This window comes from Callospermophilus lateralis, chromosome 2 (genome assembly GCF_048772815.1).
Source record: "Callospermophilus lateralis isolate mCalLat2 chromosome 2, mCalLat2.hap1, whole genome shotgun sequence".
Classification (NCBI taxonomy): Eukaryota; Metazoa; Chordata; class Mammalia; order Rodentia; family Sciuridae; genus Callospermophilus; species Callospermophilus lateralis.
Window position 1 is genome coordinate 101160954 of NC_135306.1, and position 19811 is coordinate 101180764.

At 45.9% G+C, this 19811-nt stretch overlaps 1 protein-coding gene across 3 annotated transcripts in view; it reads right to left on the reverse strand.

The window, feature by feature from the left end:
* Positions 1-7799: 7799 nt before the first annotated feature.
* The window catches only part of Dcps (decapping enzyme, scavenger), a 38086-nt gene continuing 26074 nt past the window's right edge, over positions 7800-19811 (reverse strand). For all 3 annotated transcript variants that reach the window (XM_076846189.1, XM_076846188.1, XM_076846187.1), the window contains 3 exons: positions 15329-15442; positions 10019-10129; positions 7800-8205 (listed from right to left, as the gene is read on the reverse strand). In XM_076846189.1, coding sequence (XP_076702304.1) covers positions 7939-8205; positions 10019-10129; positions 15329-15442 — 492 coding nt within the window. In that variant the 3' untranslated portion in view covers positions 7800-7938. The remainder of the gene's footprint in view (positions 8206-10018; positions 10130-15328; positions 15443-19811) is intronic.

Genomic DNA, 19811 nt, shown 5'->3' on the forward strand with positions numbered 1-19811 from the left:
CCGCATATAAAAAAATAAATACAATAAAGGTCCATCAACAACTAAAATAAAAAAATTAAAAAATTAAAAAAAGAAAAGAAAATCGAACTTAACCAGCTTTTACTCCTGGAGATGTAGAGTTCCAATCCTGCCTCTGTCAATAAATAGCTATAGTTTTCTTACTAGAAAATAAATAAATAAATGGAAATAACTGAGCTTATTCAAAGAGCTATTGTTGGTATCAAATGAGGCAATGGATGTGAATTTGTTCTGAAAGCATAATATGTTATATACAACTGTGCTATTATTATGCAGGTTAAATACCTATTTTAATATAAAAGGTTCCTCTACCCCCATGTATCCCAGATCTGGTTGTTGGGAGAGAAGCCAACTATAATTTTGATCACCTCCTCATACTCCCATTGTTCTTACTCATGACTTTTCCCCTCCAGTTTCTTACTGGCACAGTCAGAAGTTTAGCTTGCTCCCTCAAAGTCATATCTCTGAGGCAGGAGAAAAGCAATTCTGCTGCTTTCAGGCACTGAGTTCTGAAGCCCCTCCCAACTCCACTGCACTCCTTCAGTCAGTGTACAGGACATTACAATCTGCTTACCAAGAGCCAATGTGATCGGGCAATCAGGACTTTGGCTCATGGAAACTGTTGTTCCTCTTGGAGGTCAGCTGTGGTGAGAGTAGGCCAAGGCAAGCTATAGAACAAAAATCCCAGCCCACTTCCAAGCCGTGCCACTTCATTCCCACTTCTTCTGCCTTCCTTTTACCTCATCTGAGTTTCTCCTGTGGATATGGTAGGGCACCTCTCTGCTAGAGCAACCAGAGGTATCTCTAGAGCAGAGGGAGGAGACAGAGGAGAAAGAGGTATGGGGGCAGGTGCATCTAGACCTAGGAAGGGCTGGCCCTGCAACAACTCCCTGGAAGACAGTGGGTGTGGGCAACAGACAAGGAGACGCTTAACAAATGTGCCTCCCAGGCTTCTGGCAGCTGTCCCTCTCATGTGCCACGTTAACATCCTGCCCAGGAGGAGAAAGGAACAGTAAGATGCTGTCTGAAGAAGTAAGCTCAATCCAGCATCTCAGACGTTTTAAAAATAGTAACTCCAGGATGGTATTTCAGCTCCTATTTTTATCAGATTTATATGGCTGGGCCATGGAACTGAGTTGTTCCCAGGCTTCTCAATAGCAATGTTAGAAACCTGCCAGTAGGCAAAGGCTAAAATGCATTCCAGGAACCTTTAGGCAGGAGGAGATCCCAAGACATCATTCATGCAGACTTTGCCTCTGTTTAGGCCACAATAAATTAACCACAGAAAGTTTATTTCTTGTTTTTTTTCCTTTAAAACCTCTGAAGCTGGACACAGTGGTGCACACCTATAATGCCAGCGACTCCAGAGGCAGAGGCAGGAGATCATAAATTCCAGGCCAGCCTCAGCAATTTAGCAAGATCCTCAGCAACTTAAGAGAGACCCTGTCTCAAAATAAAATACATAAAAAGGACTAGGGATATAGCTCAGTAGTAAAATACCCCTTAGGTGTAATCCCCAGTACAAAAACTAAATCAAGCCAAATCTCAGGTTTACATCATCATCTGGGATTTCATGGGCCTTCTAATCACTGTTTTTTTTTAATTTTATTTTTCCTTTGGGTACTGGGGCTTGAACTCAGGGACATTCAACCACTGACCTACTTTGTATTTTATTTAGAGCTGTTTCCGAGGCTGGCTTTGAACCCTCCATCTTCCTGCCTCAGCTTCCTGAGCCACTGAGAAAACAGGCGTGGCCCACCTACCCCACCATAGAGTTATTTTTAATATTATCTTAGTCCATTTGGTCTGCTATAACAATATGCCATAGCTTAGATGACTTATAAACAACAGAACTTTATTTCTCACATTTTTGGAGGCTGGAAAGTCCAAGTTCAAGGTGCCAGATTTGGTGTCCGAGGGCCTGCTTCCTGGTTTATGGACATTTCACTGTCACCTCACATGATTAAAAAGAGCAAGGGATTTCTTGGGTTTTTTTTTTTTTTTATACCAGGGATTTGAACTCAGGGGTGCTTAACCCCTGAGCCATATCGCCATCCCTTTTTATCTTTTATTTTGGCAGTGTCTCACAAAGTTGCTGAGGCTAGCCTTGAACTTGCATTTCTCCTGCCTTCGCCTTTTGAATTGCTGGGATTATAGGTGTGCATCACCACACCTGGATTTGGGGTCTCTTTTATAAGGCATTAATTTCATTCCTGAAGTCTCTGCTGTCATGACTTATCACCTCTCCAAAGTCCCATCTTTTAATACCATCATCTTGTGATGCAAATTTTAGGAGGGACACATTCAGGCTATACAAGTTAGCTAGTCAAAATATCTGATTATTAGGTTACTCACACAAGAAAAATAGCTGCTCATACTTACTGAGTGATATTACTAGTCTCCAAAATCTTCTTCTTTAATCCTCACAAATGCCTCTTAGATAGGATAGGCACTATATTTTTAAAAAAATATTTATTCTTAAGTTTTAGGTGGACACAATATCTTTATTTTACATTTATGTGGTGCTGAGGATCGAACCCAGTGCCTCATGCATGCTAGGCGAGCACTATACCACTGAGCCACAACCCTAGCCCCAGGATAGGCAGTATTGTCACACTTATTTTGAGGAGTTACGTAACTTGCCCAAGATCATACTTGGTTATGATGTAGAGTTTATGCTGGAGCCATGGGACCACTGTGCTTTCCAAGCAGAAGAGAAACAGAATGTTATGAAGTTTCCCCTGAGCCTTGGTTGTCTTGTCTTTCTTTCTTTTTCCTCCCAGCGCTGAGGACTGAATCCAGGGCATGCTAGGCAAGTACTCCACCTCTGAGCTACACCACAGCCCATCATTTCTTCAATATGATTCTGAAGCACTGGCCAGTGCTCTCACTGTATGTGTGCCCCAAGATGAGCTTGGTTCTGAGTCCTATTCATGACTTGTGAAACTTTGCTTGTGCTTGTCATCTGGCTGATGATTATCAAATTTTAGTAAGAGCACAAAAAGACAAATACCAAATGATCTCACTTATAAGTAGAATCTAAAAATATTAAACTCAAGACGGTGGTTTCTAGGGCCTGGATGGTACATGGTCAAAGGATACAAACTTTTAGTTAAACAGGAGGCATAAATTTGGGAGAGCTATTGTGCAACATGGTGACTCTTTTTAATACCAATGTATTGTATAATTGAAAAAAGCTCAGAGAATTGTTCACCATAAAAAAATGATGCATAATGTGAGGTAATGCATGTGTTAGCTTGATTTAGGAATTCCACAGTGTATATAAAGGTATGCAAAGTGAATACAAAAGTACATCAAGTTGTACACCACAAATATATTTTTATCAATTAAAATAGAAGTTAATTAGTTAAGAAATTACAGATTTAGCTCCTCTTTGGTTTAGGCTCCCATAGACTTCACTACTCCTTCAAGACAGTCATTTCTTTTGTCAGTTTTCATAATTAATGCCTGTGTTCCTTATGAAATTGTAAACTCCATATGAGCCCTACCTGAGTCCAAGTCCTTGCCAAAAAAAAAAAAAAAAAAAAAGCTGGATGCCAAAACCTGTTTATTATATTAAACTGGAATTGAAACACTTGAAGCTTTAAGCCAATTTAGTCCCTGCTAACAGTGTTTACTGGTAACTTCAAGTTGATACATTTCAGAATAAAACATAATTTCATTAACAATAATAATGGAATAAACTTAGGGTTGTTGACATTTATTTTATAAGTAAGGATACTTAAAAAACAACTACCACTAATTATTACCATCTTCTTATTTTAAAAAAGGACATTTTAACACTATGTATACATTTGGAGAATAAAAAGAATCCTTTCTGGGCGAAGAGTTAGTAGACCTACATGGATAAAATAGACATACAGTCAGTTCTACCCATGGATAATCCTCATGGATATTATGAGTTCCACATCTGTGGATTCAACCAACCTCAGATTAAAAAATATTAGAGAAAGGGCTGGTACTTAGCTCAGTGGTAGAGTGTTTGCCTCGCCTCCTTAAGGTCACAGGCTTGAGCCCCAGCACTGCATAAATAAATAAGTAAATAAATTAATTAAATATATGCATAAAAAACTGCATCCATACTGAACATAATCGTTTTCCTTGACACTATGCCCTAAACAATACAGTGTAACATAGCACTTACATTGTACTATATATTATTAATAATCTAGAAGTACAGATATTTTATATACAAGTCTACAACATTTTATGTAAGATACTTGAGCATCTGAGGGTTTTGGCATCTTGGGAGGGGGGCCAGTCCTGGAACCAAAATCCCCTGGATATCAAGAGAAGCCTGTTTTCAAATGTTTTGGATAAAAAAGTATACTTTGTAATTGTTTCTTGATTTGTTATTCAACTTGGAGATTTTTATTCAACAGGAACATGAAAAATGGAGCTTGGATATGTTCTTTTTCTCAGTTTCATATTGACAAATGGCAATTTTGCTCTATTAGGAAACTCTGGGACAAATGGATAAAAGCCAAGGAACAATAGCACTCATGCCTGCAACTACTTCTTTCTTCTCGAACCAACCCAGGAAAGAAGTAGGCCATGTGTTGGGGACTAAAAGCCACTCTAGGAAGGGCAACATCTGCCCTTGCTCTGGCAGAGCAGGGACACAGGATGCAGGTGAGGGCATTCTCTCCAGCTCAGAGGACCACTGCAGAGGACCATCAGCATTTGCTATTTGGTCAAGATAAAGCTGAGGATGTTGTGTCTTGCTCTCTCAGAGGAGGTAATAGCAGTGGGAAAGTGTGAGGCAGAGAGGAATGGCTGTTACTGTGCTCTCTCAGAGGAGGTAATAGTGTGAGGCAGAGAGGAATGGCTGTTACTTTGCATCCCTTGGTCTGAGAACCAGAAGGCCTGGATTCAGAGCCCAGTTCCTTTCTTTCACTCACCACGTGTCCATTGAACACTTACTATAGGCAAGGAACTGTCCTAGATCCTGGATAAATGGTGAACAAAGGACCGGAAGTCTCTGCTTCCCGGAGCTAACATTCACCCCATTACATTGGACAAAGCATCCTGAGTCTATTTCTAAAAGGAAACAAGGATGAGGGTCCCATGAAATAAATGTTGATTTATTTTAAACTCTGCTTTGCTGAGCCAGACAGTATCCTAGGTGTTGGGGAGACAGAAATGACTAAAACAAGTTCTACCCTCAGGCCAGTAGAGAAGGCAGACAAGCCAACAGTTACAAGTAGGAATAAGAGGTGATGCATGTGATATTACCTGGACAAGTCATGTAGGAGAGTGTGACAGGAAGGGTTACCCCAAAAAGACATATGTGCTTTGGGATCTTGACAGTACTCTGCACAGCAGCCAACCCTCTGCACCTTTAGCTCCAGGCCAGATGCAAGGCAGGAACCTCAGTGGGATGAGGAATAGGGGGTGATGGGACTCAAGGGTGCTGTGTTCTATGGAAAGCCCTAGTTTTTTGGAGATGGCAGTTACACAGTGCTGGCTGGCTGGCTGAGGGGGGAGCCCTTCACCAGAACTCCTGCAAAGGCTTGTCCTATTCAGAATAAGAAAAATAAGCAGTGAGGTTCTGAGAAAAGATCCCTCTGTGCTGTTGGGAAGATAACAGACTGGGAGGAGTTCAGGGGACACTATCCCAGAAAGGCTCCTCCTTACAGAGTGAACCAAAAAGCATGCAGGACTGGTCAACCTGCAGGAGAGCCAGAAAGCCAGCCAGGGTGTGGGCTTCTTTCTGCCTGGATCTGTGGCCTAGAAGGGAACTCCCTGCTTCTCCAGACTCCCCACCCTTTCTGCTGTGACCCCCTAGCTTAGTTTGTCCAGCAAGAGCTCTGGCCCGCCCATCACTCATCCCTCCTCACAGGTGTTTTTTCTTTTTTTAATCAGGAACTGAACCCAGGGGTACTTACCACATCCCCTGTCCCCACCTTTTTAAAAATATTTTATTTAGAGACAGAGTCTCACTAAGTTGCTTAGGACCTTGCTAAGTTGTTGAAGCTAGATTTGGGCTTGCAAGCCTCCTGTCTCAGTCTCCTGAGCTGCTGGGATTACAGGTATGTGACATAGTGCCTGGCTCCTCCTCACAGTTTTATGCATCAAGCCATCAAATTCCTACCAGCCATCCACCACAGGGCAGACACATGAGACGATGGCATGGAACATAAAGGTCAGCACAAGCTAGGGGCCGGGACTCACAAGCAGCACAGTTGGGTGGGTAGTGGGGAGCATGTGATGTGGCAGAGGGAGTGTGTTCTGGAGGGAGTCCTCACTTTGGCACCTTTGCAGTACTGAAGTTGGCAACAGTATTTGCTTGTCAGGACCATCTGATTTCAGAGAGGAAAGGGGTCAGTTTACCCTTCCAGGGCTTGGAGGGAGAGGAACTGAGCCCCAGGGAGCAGCCCTGCCAGCTGGAAACCGCTCTGGGAGAAGCCCTCAGGCCAGGCTCCTGACCTCAAAAGCCCAGCAGTGACCTGTGGTCCTGCCCTCAGGAGTATGTGCTTTTGATCCAGGATACTGTTGGTAAGGTGTGTGGTGGCCATGAATCGATCCAGCTGGATTTGCAGTTGAGAAACCTGTCTTGGTCACTACCTAAAACAATTGCTCACTATCTGAATCCTGGGAATTTTGAAGAGCTGAAGGGAAGGGTGGGTCAGGAGACCACTCATACTCAGGCCTCACCACCAGGGTCCACGTCCTGCTCTCCACAGCAGGCAGTGTGGGCCTAGGGCAGGTGTAGCACTTGTGCCACCTGCTGAGGGCCTCACCTGCAAGGAAAAGAGTTGGGCTCTGAATCCAGGCCTCCTGGGTCCCACACCCAGGAGACAGAGTGACAGCCACCCCTCTGCCAAATGCTTTCCTTTTGTTGTCACTACAGGGCCCAGATAAAGCTTTCTGAGCAGGCCACATTAGCCTCAGCTCTACCCTGATCAAACAGCAAATGCCAGCCCCTCTAACACTGTGATACACTTGTACTTTGTGCTGGAGAGTACCCATGTGTGCATGCTGTGTCCTTGCTCTGCTGGGGCAGTGGTAGATATCACCCTTCCCAGATAAGCCCCTTGGCTCCAAGTCTGGTCATCATTCTCTGATCTGTCAAGGACCCTTCCTGGCCTCCAGATTCTAATGAACCTATAGCACTGACCACACTGTGAACCCAAGCTCCTCAGGAGCTTTTGTACTCAACTGAAACCATATTATACTGCCCTTGCTGATAACACTGTTTTGCACTTGCTCTTCTGGCTGTTCCACGTGAGTGTTTTGTCTTCCTGCCTAGATAATAAACTCAAGGCCAGAGACTAGCTGACCAAATTACAGAGGCAAAGGCAGGCTTTTGGGGCTTGCATCATCAGATTCTCATTAAAACCCTCCCACTTCCAGGCATTAATCCCCCATCCTCCTCAGCAAGTTTTTCTACAGGGTTAACGCACATGCAGGGTGTGACACCAGGGCTGCGAGGGAAGGAGGAAGTGGCATCTAAAGCCTCTATAGACTATTTCCGAAGAGGTTTTGAATTTGGTATTTTGGGGGACCTCCCCAAAGGCGAATTGGTGGGAGAGGGCCTGGCAGCACAATAGGAAGGAGTGTGAGCAGGGAGGAGGGCAGAAACCAACAAGTGTGGTGAGTACAGGAACTTGGAGCAAGCTTTCAGCACCCTTCCAGGGTACTGTCACTTTCCAGCTACAGCCACAACCTTGACTTTCCACCCTTCCGGGGGACTTTCCCACTTGCTCTGCCCAACTGTTGTCCCTCCCCATCTGCCTCCCCAGATCATGCTATCTGTCTTCACAGATGAGCCTAATACTTTATTCACATATAAGGAATAAACCAGTACAAAATAAATGTTTTTAAAATCCCCTTGGAGTAAAACATAGCCTCCACACTGCCCAAAACCACAAACAAATGTGCCCTCTCCTGGCACACTCAGGGTTGCTGGGCTTCTTGTAGGAGCTTGAGTAAGGGGTCATCAGCTCTGAGGGTAAAAGTGAGAGTGCGCTGCTGATAGTGTGTGGGGTCATACTCTAGGTTCTCGATCACCTGGGCCAGCAGGTGGGCCCGCTCTACACTGGAACCGGGTGCCTCAAAGCCCAGGGCAGTGAAGTGCACATGTAGGTGGTAGTAGGAGGGCAGGTAATGCAGGTAAACACGGAGGTGGTCTGCCTTCACCTGGTAGCGCTGCATGATGGCTTCCTGATGAGAAAAGGGGAGGCAAGAAAGTGTTATCAAGCTGCCCACTAGCCAGTGTCAGGACCCCGACCCAGGCACTCCTCCTGTCTTAGCACAGGCTAGCCTGGGATAGCATATAAAAACCTTCCAAATGGCTCTCTGCTTGCTTCAGATCCCTCTGTCTTCCATTCTAGGAAATCAACAAAGGCAGCAGCAAAGCTGAGACATTCATTCCCCCAACAGAAGAGAGCCTATCTTCTCAGGCCTCCCTACAACAACCTTGATAAAACATTACTTTGTTTGAGAATCTAGGAAGTCCCAGTTTCGAAGTATAGGGCCCAGGTTCCCAAGACTGTGGATATTGTCCTTCCCCTGGATGAATTAATTACAAGCACTTGATAAACCATGAGGTAGGTGGGAGGAAATATATCTACACTCTCTTGGAAAAAGGCTTGGAAACAACAGAGATGGGGCTGTGCTGAGAATCTGATGAAAGGGAAAAGGCGGGGGAAAGGATATGGGAAGGGTGACCTACAGACAGATGGGCTGTTGCAGCTGGGCTCCTTTCACCAAAGGAAAACATTTACTTTGGCCCAGGTTCTCTCTGCCCACTCCACCTTGCTCAGAGGGAGATCTTTTTCTATCTACCCTGACCTCCCCTGTCTCCTTCAGGAGCCCCCAAGACTTGGAATTAGGAGAAGATGTTGATCTCCTTCATGGGCAGATCCCTGATGAGGTCAAAGGTGAAGAGAAAGACTCAGGCCTCATGCCCAGGAATTGCTGCAGCAAGGTGAGACCAGGCCCAAAGCACCCAAAAGGCTTCCTGGAATAAAGAGGGCTGGTCTATTGGGATGAGGTTGCCAGGACAGGGAGGAGTGGGTCAAGTGTCTCAACAAGAGAAAGACATCATTCTGTGCCATGGATAGATCCAGAGGTTACTTCCTGATAAAAATAAGTTGCTTCAAAAACATAAATGCAGTCAGAAGAGGGTGCCATGGGCAAGAAGGTGTTGGAAAACAGGCCAGAGCACAGTGACAGGGGAAGTAGGATCTGGGCAGAGCCCTGGCACTGGCTAGAAAGTGGCAGAGTTCTCTTTGGGTTGGGTATTCTGGTAGCTGTCAGCTCCTGGCATATAGGTGTATATCTTCACATATTTAAAAATGAAAAAAGGGCTGATATCTGGTTCCACAGAATGGTGTATTTAGAAGGGATCCCAACCAGATATAGGGGTCCACAGAGGTGAAATGACTGTCCCAGGCCACTCAGCTAGTTAGGGCCAACATGTCAGGCCATAACCACAACCCAAGATCCTCCCATCTTCCCCTGCCCCAAGGCCCCTTTTAATGCTCTTAAAATTTCATTAGATTGAACAAATGTTTCAGATAGAAAGTATCCTAGAATATCAGGTGCCATGGAATCAACCTGCTCTCTGCCTTATATGTGCATATATACAAGTCAAAATCATGTGCCCTAAAGCCCAAGAAACCCATCTGGTGCAAGGTGGTTATCATGCGCGAGGCAGGTGATCCTGAATGGTAGGGGCAAGAGTCTTGGAATGGAGGTTAGAGGGGCATACCAGATGAAGCCTATGGAAAAAGACAGGGAGGCTGATCTGGAGGTGAGGAAAGGTGGCTGAAAAGTAGAGTTTAGAGGGCTGGCCAGGACCAATGACCCTTGTGAAGCAACTTAATGAGCCCTAACACAGTACAAGACTAGCATACAGAGAGAAGCCATTTCCAAGACACACTCAGGGAAGAGCGAGGAAAGAGGCCCAGGGAACACACTGGAATCTTGAGTCTAACAATGGACTTCAATGTGGTTTGGTGAAGCAACTTACCTGCCCTTCACGAAGGATGTTCCTGAGCAGCGGCAGGTGCTCTTGAGTAAGGTCCCGAAGTGATTTGATGCCTCGGCGATGACAGATGGCAATCAAGTACAGGTCATCAAGCTGCACAGAGACCAAGGGGAATGGGAACAGTTCTGGGCCTCACAGGGACAGGCTGCCAGTCCTGATATTCCTACCCCCAAGGCACACAGTGTCCCCACAGCCAGTCCATGAGACCCCATGGAGGACTGGTCCCCAGGCAGTGTAGGTGTTCTTGTGCCCAAGGCTAGCAAGATTATCTAAGGAACAGGATTTCTGTGTATTCTTCCTTCTAAAGAACATCCTGCAGCAGTATTACCCATTCTTCAGAGTTGATGGGGAGAGGGGAGGCTATAGGGAAGCTCAAGAAGAATTCTTTTCCTCTAGGAATTTACAATCTAATCCATGTACTTAAGTTACTCTACTGTAAGACATAAAGTATAACTGATTTTTTGAGAAGATTGGGGGTTGAACCCAAGTCCTTGTACGTGCTAAGCATACACTCTACCACTGAGCTATACAATCAAAATAAAGTGATCAAAACACAGGAGGAAGAATAAAAGGTTCCTGCTCGCTGGGATGATCCAGGAAGACCTCCTGGAAGAGAAGGAAGGGGATCTAGGTCTTGAAAAAGTGGTAGGAGGTGGACACAGTGGCACATTCTGTAATCCCAGAAACCCACAGGCTGAGGCAGGAAGAACACAAGTTCGAGGCCAGCCTGAATAGCTTAGTGAGATTTTGTTTCAAAATAAAAATAGGTCTGGGATGTAGCTTAGTACTAGGGTGCTTGCCTCGTAAGTATGAAGCTCTGGGCCTTGGGTTTGATGAAAGAAAGACAGAGGTAGGGCTGGGGATATAGCTCAGTTGGTAGAGTGTGTCGTGCCTTGCATGCACAAAGCCCTGGGTTCAATCCCAAAACCACTACCAAAAAAAAAAAGAAGATAGAAAGGACATTCTGGGAGAGGGAACAATGAGAGAGGAGGCTCAGAGTCAAGACTGTATAGGGCACAGAAGTCGGGGGGCAAGTAGCCCAACTTATCTGGAATGAAGGCACATGAAGGGGTGTGTGGGATATAGTGAGGTGTGAAGGAGGGAATGGGAGCCTGGGGCCAGCTTAGCAACAAACACCACCACAGCAGTTAGCCCATTTCTCTCCTCCCCCATCAACATTTCAGGGGTGGCCGTTCCTGCTGTCCTTCCTGAAAACGGCGCCTGTCTGAAAACCTGGAGGTCACAACAGAGCAAAGAATCAGAGTCAACAATATCTTGTGCCCGAGAGCAAATGAACTCTTCCTCTTGGCCAGAAATCCCTCTCACATCCTCCCCGCTACCCCAAACCTTGGCCTTGCCTGATTATCACACTCAAGTGCCAGGCAGGCCAACATTCCCAGGGCCGAGGCTCAGGGAGAATTCAGCAGTGCCCAGTGCTGTAGTCTGACCTGCTGGATTCTTCATGAAGATAATATGGGGACCATGAGTCACACAGTCAAATCCCCAGGGACCCAACTGCCTTATGTCCAACCATGAAATAGTATCTTCTTGCCATTCTTTTCATCCAGAGTTCTAAGAGTCTAGGTTCTCCCGGACAGACCCTGCTAGAGATAAGCCCAAGAAGGCTTAGTTTCTTCCTATGGCCTGTATCCAGGAAATTTACTCTCATACTAGGGAAGAGTCCAAAGAGAAACCAGGAAAAAAAATTGCTTGACTTGGGTGTGTGTGTGTGTGTGTGTGTGTGTACACGTGTGTGTGCACGCACATCTGCAAATGTGTGCACATTTTCAGCTATACCACGTCTCACTGTCACAGGACACCCAGATAATAGTATCATTTGTTTTAGATGATGTCTGTTGACAAACCCAAACCTGATATTAAATCACATCTCTCTGCTCCATTGGAATGAAATGAGGCATGGAGCCTGGTGTTGGGTGTCAGCTCACAGGCTGTGTGAGGGAACAAAAAGAAACCATTCTTTGATAGCAGACATAACCCCAAAATTTCTGCAGGCAGCCAAAGTGCTTCCTGGCCCATAGAAATGATCTGAAAAAAGCCTGGCAAAAAGGTGGGTTAGGGCCTGAGACTGGCACCCTAAAAGGTGGCCCATTGACCACTCTGGGGAGATAGACACAGTCAGTCTCTTTGTAAGGCAGGACAGTGAAATCAAAGTTAATGATTTCCTGACAAGGGGCAAGACAGAGGATGACTGGAGCATTGGAGAGTCATTTCTTGACATCCGGAGTGATTTAGAGGAAAGACTCCCTGGTCTGGGAACTTTAAAGAACAAACTATGTGAACCGAAAATGCATGTGTGTTTGTGTGTGTGTGTATATGTGTGTGTATTTATACACACAATATACAAAAATTATCCTTGGAAGGAGATACAAAGAAATAGAAACAATGATTGTTTCTGAGGAAGGGAAGAAAGCAGGGTGGGGGAACTTAATCCCACTGAACATTCCCTATATTATGTGCAATTTTACCATGGGCACAAATTAACTAACAAAATGAAAACAAAACAAAAAACCAGTGATCTCTTAAGAGAACCAGGGAAGGAATGTTGTTATAAGCTCTGGGTGGCATAACGTCTAGCAACATTAGGCATCTGATACACATTTATTGAGTGGATGGAAGAAAGAACAAATGGGTAAATATATAGGTTTCAGTGTGGGGACAATAAAGATAACAATTCCAGGGGCTAGGAGTGGAGCACATGCTTAGGGAATATGAAGGGATTTGGTAGGAAAGGAATAGAAAGAGAAAGGGAAGAGAATGAAAGGACAAAAAGAAGAAAGGGAAATATACTTCCAGGAGAAGCTATGAGAGACTCAAGGGAGCCAGGAAGGCGCCCCGGAAACAAATGCTGAAGCACTTCCCCCTCAATCAGTCCAGGCCCCAGGATGAAGAATAGAAGCCTAGATGTGGCCTGTTTTTTTTCTGGGAATGTTGCCAACTTCTAAGGGAGCAATCTAGTTCAGAGATTCAAAGCTATGTGAAGTAGTACAAGCCTGTAATCCCAGCAATTCCAGAGGCTGAAACAGGAAGACTGTAAGTTCAAAGCCAGCCTCAGCAACTTAGTGAGGCCCTATGCAACTCAGTGAGACCCTGTCTCAAATTAAAAATTAAAACCAAAAAGGACTGGGGGATGTGGCTCAGTGGTTAAGTGCCCCTCAGTTCAATCCTTGGTACCAATAGTAAAAAAAAAAAAAAAAAAAAAAAAGTTCAGTGATGTTACAAGTCATAGATCTGAGGCACTGAAATATGGCACCTTTAAAAAATAAGCAAGAATTAGGCAAAGGTGGGGCTGGGGTTGTGGCTCAGTGGCAGAGCACTTGCCTAGCATGTGTGAGGCACTGGGTTCAATCCTCAGCACCACATATAAATAACTAAATAAATAATGAAGGTATATCAACAACTAAAAATATTTTTTAAAAAATGAATTAGGCAAAGGTTAAGAAGGACCATATTAGCATTAATATCATGGAAGGTTTGACATTTAAACTGGCCCCTTTACTCCCCTCAAGGGCAGGCAGCTCCAGCTATGTGACTGAGAACCCAGTATAATTCCCATAGCTTTCCTGCCATCCTTGGATCAGATGACTGATCATTTTCCCATTTTGGACTCAGATGCATTCAGGGCTTCTGAAACGGAGATGTACAAGTTCATCCTTACTGTCTTTCTGTGGCTGCAATGCCCCTGCAGTCAGTCACAAGCTCTTTTAGTCTTCAAGAGTTTTGTGAGGCCAAAGTTCCTCCTCTCCCACCCCTGTCTCCCATGACCAGACTTTAATTCAGGATCTTTAGTCTATCTAAAGAAAGATGGGGGTTTGCAGAGCTACCTTGTGGTCATGATTCTGGGGCCTTGTCTTAGCTCTTCAACCACCTCCAGAGCAAGTCCAAGTTCCCTTCCTTAAGTCCTGAAGGTGGCCCAGGCAGGCACAAGGGAAGAGGAGACTGGGGTCTGGTGTGCTCTTGGCCCCTTTCACTACAACACCCCACACACAAGCTATCTTTTTTGATCCTGCTTGGCTCTAAGAAATCATCATTCCATGCTGCAACTTCTGGAAACTCTCTTTGCATTCCCTACCACCCTTGAGCCACGTTTGAGAATAACCATGAGCCTCTTATCAAGAGACAAAAGATGCTTTGAGCTAAAATCCAGTCCCTATACTTCAACCACAGGCCTTAAACCCCTTCTGGGGGCAGTAGCTTTAAAGTTCAATGAATCAAAAACTAAGCAAATTGCAGGTGAGCTCAATATATGTCCTAACGTCCTAAAGAACAGGTCACAATTGAGAAAACAAGAAGGGTTTCCACAAAGAATCAGCCAGGGCCCAGGCTCCACAACATTTCTGCATGGGTCTCATGACCAGATGAAGGCACAGAAACTAGATGGGCCCACCTAGGGCAGATGGCAAACCCAAGCCCAGGTTACTCCAAGAGTGTAACTGGACGAGAGAGGACGCTATCTACGGCCAAATCTCCTGTGTCTACCTATCTGGCCCCTTCTAATTCCAGCCTGTAAATAGCAATCTTCACAACACGATGGACCTGCCTGTTCCTGAATCCATCAGGGTACAAATGTTTCTAATACACTCAGGGTATAAAGAGGCAAAGGCAAATTTTAACTCAGCAGTGGGCTGGAATGGGAAAGAGGACAGTGGAGAGAGGGAGGAGACCTAGAGAGTGTAGATGGCACCTCTAAACCTGCTCCTTCAAAGGTTTGGAGAAGCAGAGTCATTTGGAGGCCAGGGAATGGGGAGCTAACACCTGAAGTGGAGGTCTGGGCTACTGGAAAACAATTCTGCAGCTCAGTGGGGGTAGGGGACTCTTTGGACTGATCATCATGGTTCCTCTCTGTGCTTTGAACATGGGCCTGCCTGAATCTGGTAGTGTTCAGGAGGACAGAGAGAATGCTCCACCTGAGGCTCCAGATGATGCTAGAAGTGAAGATGGCGTCTGAGTCACTTGGTTGGTTAAGTAGTGAAGGAATGGCCTCTGCAGTCATGAAGACGAATATCCCTCTTCAGCTCACCTCTTGGGTAAGAACATAGCCAGAAAAGTCTTTAAGGTGACCATGAAAGCAAAAGTATTTGTGTATGACAAGAATATACTCTGTTGCCGTGGACAGATCTGGCCATCCCTTGATGGGTAATTATAATCTGCTCAGAGAGATGCGGATGTTGAGGAAGAAGGGCAGTCAAAGGAGGCCAGCAACTTGGGAGTGGAGTTGTCAATGACCAGAGTGGGGTTGTCGGAGCCCAGAGCACTCCAGCATGTGATCTTTACCTGCTGTTGGTTCCACTTGAGGTCAGGGATGAGGACAAAGCCATCAGAGGGGTCTGGATTCTCATAAATAATCCGGTCAGCTTCAGCCTTCTTGTCAAGGATGTTATACACCCACTGGAAGGAGAGGGAAAGAGATGGTTCACAAATCCACCTGCCTTCAGCTAGGCCAGACAAGTTCTCTGGCCCCTCTGGAAGGGATAATGAAACTATAAATGACTGCTAAATTCAGGGATTAACAAACAAGCTGTTTGGGGATCCAGAGAGATTTCCTCTCTCCCACCACAGCTGACTCTTGGCCATCCCAGACCTCTGCTGCTTAGACAGGCTGCCCTTTAGGGTCTTTCTGGTCAGCATAGTGCCTCCCATTCTGCCACATGCTCATAGGCCTGGTCCACATGGAGCCCCTGTAGTGGTGACCCCTTCCACCATCCACAGGATGAAAGGGAAGAGCTGTCTTTATGGACCCTGGTTCCATTTATTCAGGACCATGGGGCAAAGACTGTTAGGAAGCTGAGGGCAAAGAGGTTTCCTTCTGATCAGAGGTCTGTAGAGGCTTTCTGAGGAAAATTAGGCTGAGAAGAGGCCTGGGCTGGCAAAGGTCAAACCCAGGTACCCTGGATTCCTCTCTACTTCTACCTTCAGGGCCCTTGTACAGGTGACTGGTCTACAGCCAAAAGGGAAACCTGATGGAAACCTACACTGTTGCCCTTTCCTCCTCAAACTCAAAAGGACCTCCAAAACACCGAGGAGGGAGAGGATGTCCTGACAGGGAGGACAGGGTACTGACACAACCAGGCTGCCACTGTCCTCTTGGTCCTCTTCCCATTCCCAGAAGTGCTGGCATAGGCAGCACCACTGAAGGCCAGGGGTGGGCTTGCTGGTCCCAGTTCTGCAAACCTCATATCCTGGGCCTATATGGCTGAGCACACAACACTGCATCCTTGCTCTCAGCTGGGACAGTGGGAAGGGAGAAGAGGGCCTCTGCCTGCAGATAACTGGGCCTCCAGTCTCCTACAATTACCTACAGGAAGCACTTCAGCCCAGATGACCTCTAGACCCTAGCAAAACCCAAAGGCCAATCATAGTGTGGTTCCCCCACCATCAAAGAGGGGCTCCCAGGCTGGGGATATAGCTCAGCTGGTAGAGTACTTGCCTTGCATGCACAAGGCCTTGGGTTCGATCCCCAGCACCCCCCCCCCCGCCGCCACACACACACACAAAAGTAGGATGGGGGCTTCCTAGGAAAAGCCTGGGGGATTCACTTCCTGGGAGAGGTCTGGAGGACACCCAGTGGCTGTTTCCTCATGCAGTGCCCATGGCCAAAGTGATGCCCTCTGGAGGGCCAAGATTCCTCCAGAGGCATTTCCTCTCCCACCAGAGACCTCTCTGGGAATGTGCTGCTAAAGGGGAAAAAAGAAAGGAAGGAGGAAAAAAAGTCAGCTGGAGGCTGACCTGAAGCCTCTGGGAAACTCAGGAAATGAGGGAGATGGTGACATTCTACTGTGGAGAGTCTGGTATGCTCCATAAGCTGACCTCCTGGGCTGTCCTTTGCTCATCCAGAGAAGCACCACGTCCACTGGAGAGCAGCGGCGGGTGTCAGAGAGCATGCATGGATTCTGGGGTTTGACATTTGGTTTTATGTCCAGCTCCACCACTGTTTTGCTGCCACCTTAGGCAAGCAACTGAATCCTCTTTAATTAAATGGGACTAACAGGATCTACACATGTGAGGAGTTTAATTCAGACATGCACGTGCAAGCACCTAGCCCAGAGCCCAGTACAGAGGAGGCAACCTAAGAGTAGCAGTGGCACTCCAAGACAGGCGATGACAAAGGGGTGATTTGCTGGAGGCTCTAAGACGAAGTGAGGCAGAAAAAGAGAGAAGCGGGTGAAAGTAAAGGAAGTGGCTGGAAGCTAAGTGACTGCCAGCGACTGGGAGTGGGGACAGCAAGGGCAGCCCTACTCTTATACTGCTCTAAGGGCTATAACCCTTCGATTGTTGTCCCCATTTTGCAGGTAAGAAAAATACAGGTGCAAGGAAGTTCACATAAGCTCCCACAATTCTAACCCTGGGAGTCTGGCTCCTGAGCCTGCACTGTAGCCCACAGCATATCCTGCCTCCTGGGAGAGTTCCCTGGGCAAGTGGCAGGAACCTGCATCCTCAGGAAGTCTCATGGCCAGAAGCCCAGAGAAGAAAGGGAGGGGATAGAGAGAACAAAATCCACACAAATTTCCTAAGGTAGGTGACAGGAAGGCTACCGTCTAAATGTAAGCCCTAGAGACTTGGCTACTCTGCCAATGATGGGATTGTGGGGGACACTTTCTAGTATATATTTGGCTGGACTGTGCACTAATTGACACTGACAAATTCCTCTAGAACCTCCTTCTTCCTTGAACTTCTCATGGGACATCTTGATCCTTCTTCATTCTCCTCTCACTCTCCATTCTGCTCACCTGGTTTGTCCCCCACCTGTCCATCCCTCTCATGCCTGCCTGTTCCCCTGTTCTTCCTGGGTGTGGATATGGCACTCCATCCTGGGTCCTTTTCAGGAAATAGCAGCACATGATAAATGGTACCTCTCTTAATTTCTACAACAACCTTAGGAGGAAGGATCTGTTAATCACATTTTTCAGAAAAGGAAACAGGCCCAGAAGTCAAGGACAATGCCATGCTGCTCTTAGACAGCAGAATAAGAATCATAACACCAGGCCAATGCTGAAGCCTGATGTGACGGCTCACAAATGAAGATTTTTCAGCTGAATGCCTCAAGGCTTCAGATTCAGATATCCCACTACCTTTTTTTATTGGGCATTTTTACTGGAAAGTTACAAGTACTTCAAATTTGAAGAGTCAAATAATGTCATCAGCTAAGAATACAGATGCTGGGGCCAGAAAGCCTGGATTTGGGGTCCCATCTCCAAATGGGCTGTTGTGAACATAAAATGAGGTAATCCATGTAAAATGCCTAGAATAGTTCTTGACATTTAATAAATGCTCAATAAACCCCAAACAGAACTCATTGTCTTCCACAAAAACCCACTCCACTGTCCATGTTTCCATCCTGATAAATAAATGATCTTACTGTCTGCTCGTCAGGCAAGCAAGACCCAGGGTCATACCACACTCATACCTCCTTTTCCATGTCAACCAGTCTAAGTCCAATCAACCTCATTAAGGTTTACCTCTTAAATCACTCCCAAATCCTTCCCTGCTATCTCTACCCTGGTTCAGATCCTTGGTGGGTTTTAGTCCTCCTAATCTATCTTCCCTGCTAGACTGCATCAGCAAGGTTTCATTACTGGATGTTCCTCCAGAGCCTAGCTGGTATACTACAGATGCTCAATAAATGCAGTGACTGCTTATACACTTGCTAGAAATAGCCAAGAATGCTCATGTCAATGGAAAAGTAGTGGAGTTTTTGTTGTATTATTTTCCAAGTGGACATATGTTCAGATGTGTAATAAAGTAGATATATAACTCACGACAACTACATTTGGGCTTCCTCTCTTGATTCCCAGATAAGTACAACCAGCACCACAGAACACATATTCCAGCAGATTCCTCTAGGACCCTGAATAGAAGCTGTTCAGGAATGTAGAGACATACTTTCTTTCCACTCAGAAGACAGGACAAGTGCTGGGATTTTTTTTAAAAAAGAAAGAAAGAAAAAAGAAAAAAAAAAATCAGGACAGCTTCAGTTAGAGGAACCATGTGCAAATCTGCATGGGAGGCATGGCTAATAACAGGGCTGGGTCCTCTTAGATACAGGGAAGAGGGCTATCAGCACACAGGCCTCTCCAGGCAATAGCCTTTCCACAGGTTCTGCCAATCTCCCTCTCCTTAACTCCTCCCAGTACAACTGACCCTGCAGCTCCCTCTCTCCTTCCTGCCTTCTGAGCCCAGAATGTCTTTGAGCACCCCATATTAGAATACTTCCCACTACAGTAACCTGAATCTTGGGAAGATTAGTGAGAAATGCTCAAAGAGAACAAGAGTAAGCAATAATGGGAAAGAGCCAGTGAGAGCCAGTGAGTGGGCAAGGAAATGACTCATCAATCATCATCAATCATATTTAACTGTGAGTATCCACATGGGGCCAATTCCAGGCAGTCTCTGGCTGGCCCTGGCCTACGCCCAAGAAGCCATCAGGATCTCTAAGCTAGACAGACTTATATTTGGCCCAGCCAGAACACTCTACCAACCTGTGCTCAGAGGCCCAAACAAATGTCAGGGATGACAGGGCACTGATTTCTGTGGGATAAATGTAAAGCGGAATGAGTGATAGGAAAGTATTTTACTCTGAGGCACAGCTGGTTTGCTACAGGAGCAATCAGGAATAAGAAGCTGGACCAGGGTGGGCCCAATCCAACACAAGGAGGACACAGTCATTTTGAGACTGTCGTAGGATAATGTGAAGCAGATACAAATTCTTCTAGCAGATTAAACTGCTCAGTAACTCCCAGAGAGCCTCAGTGACATGCCC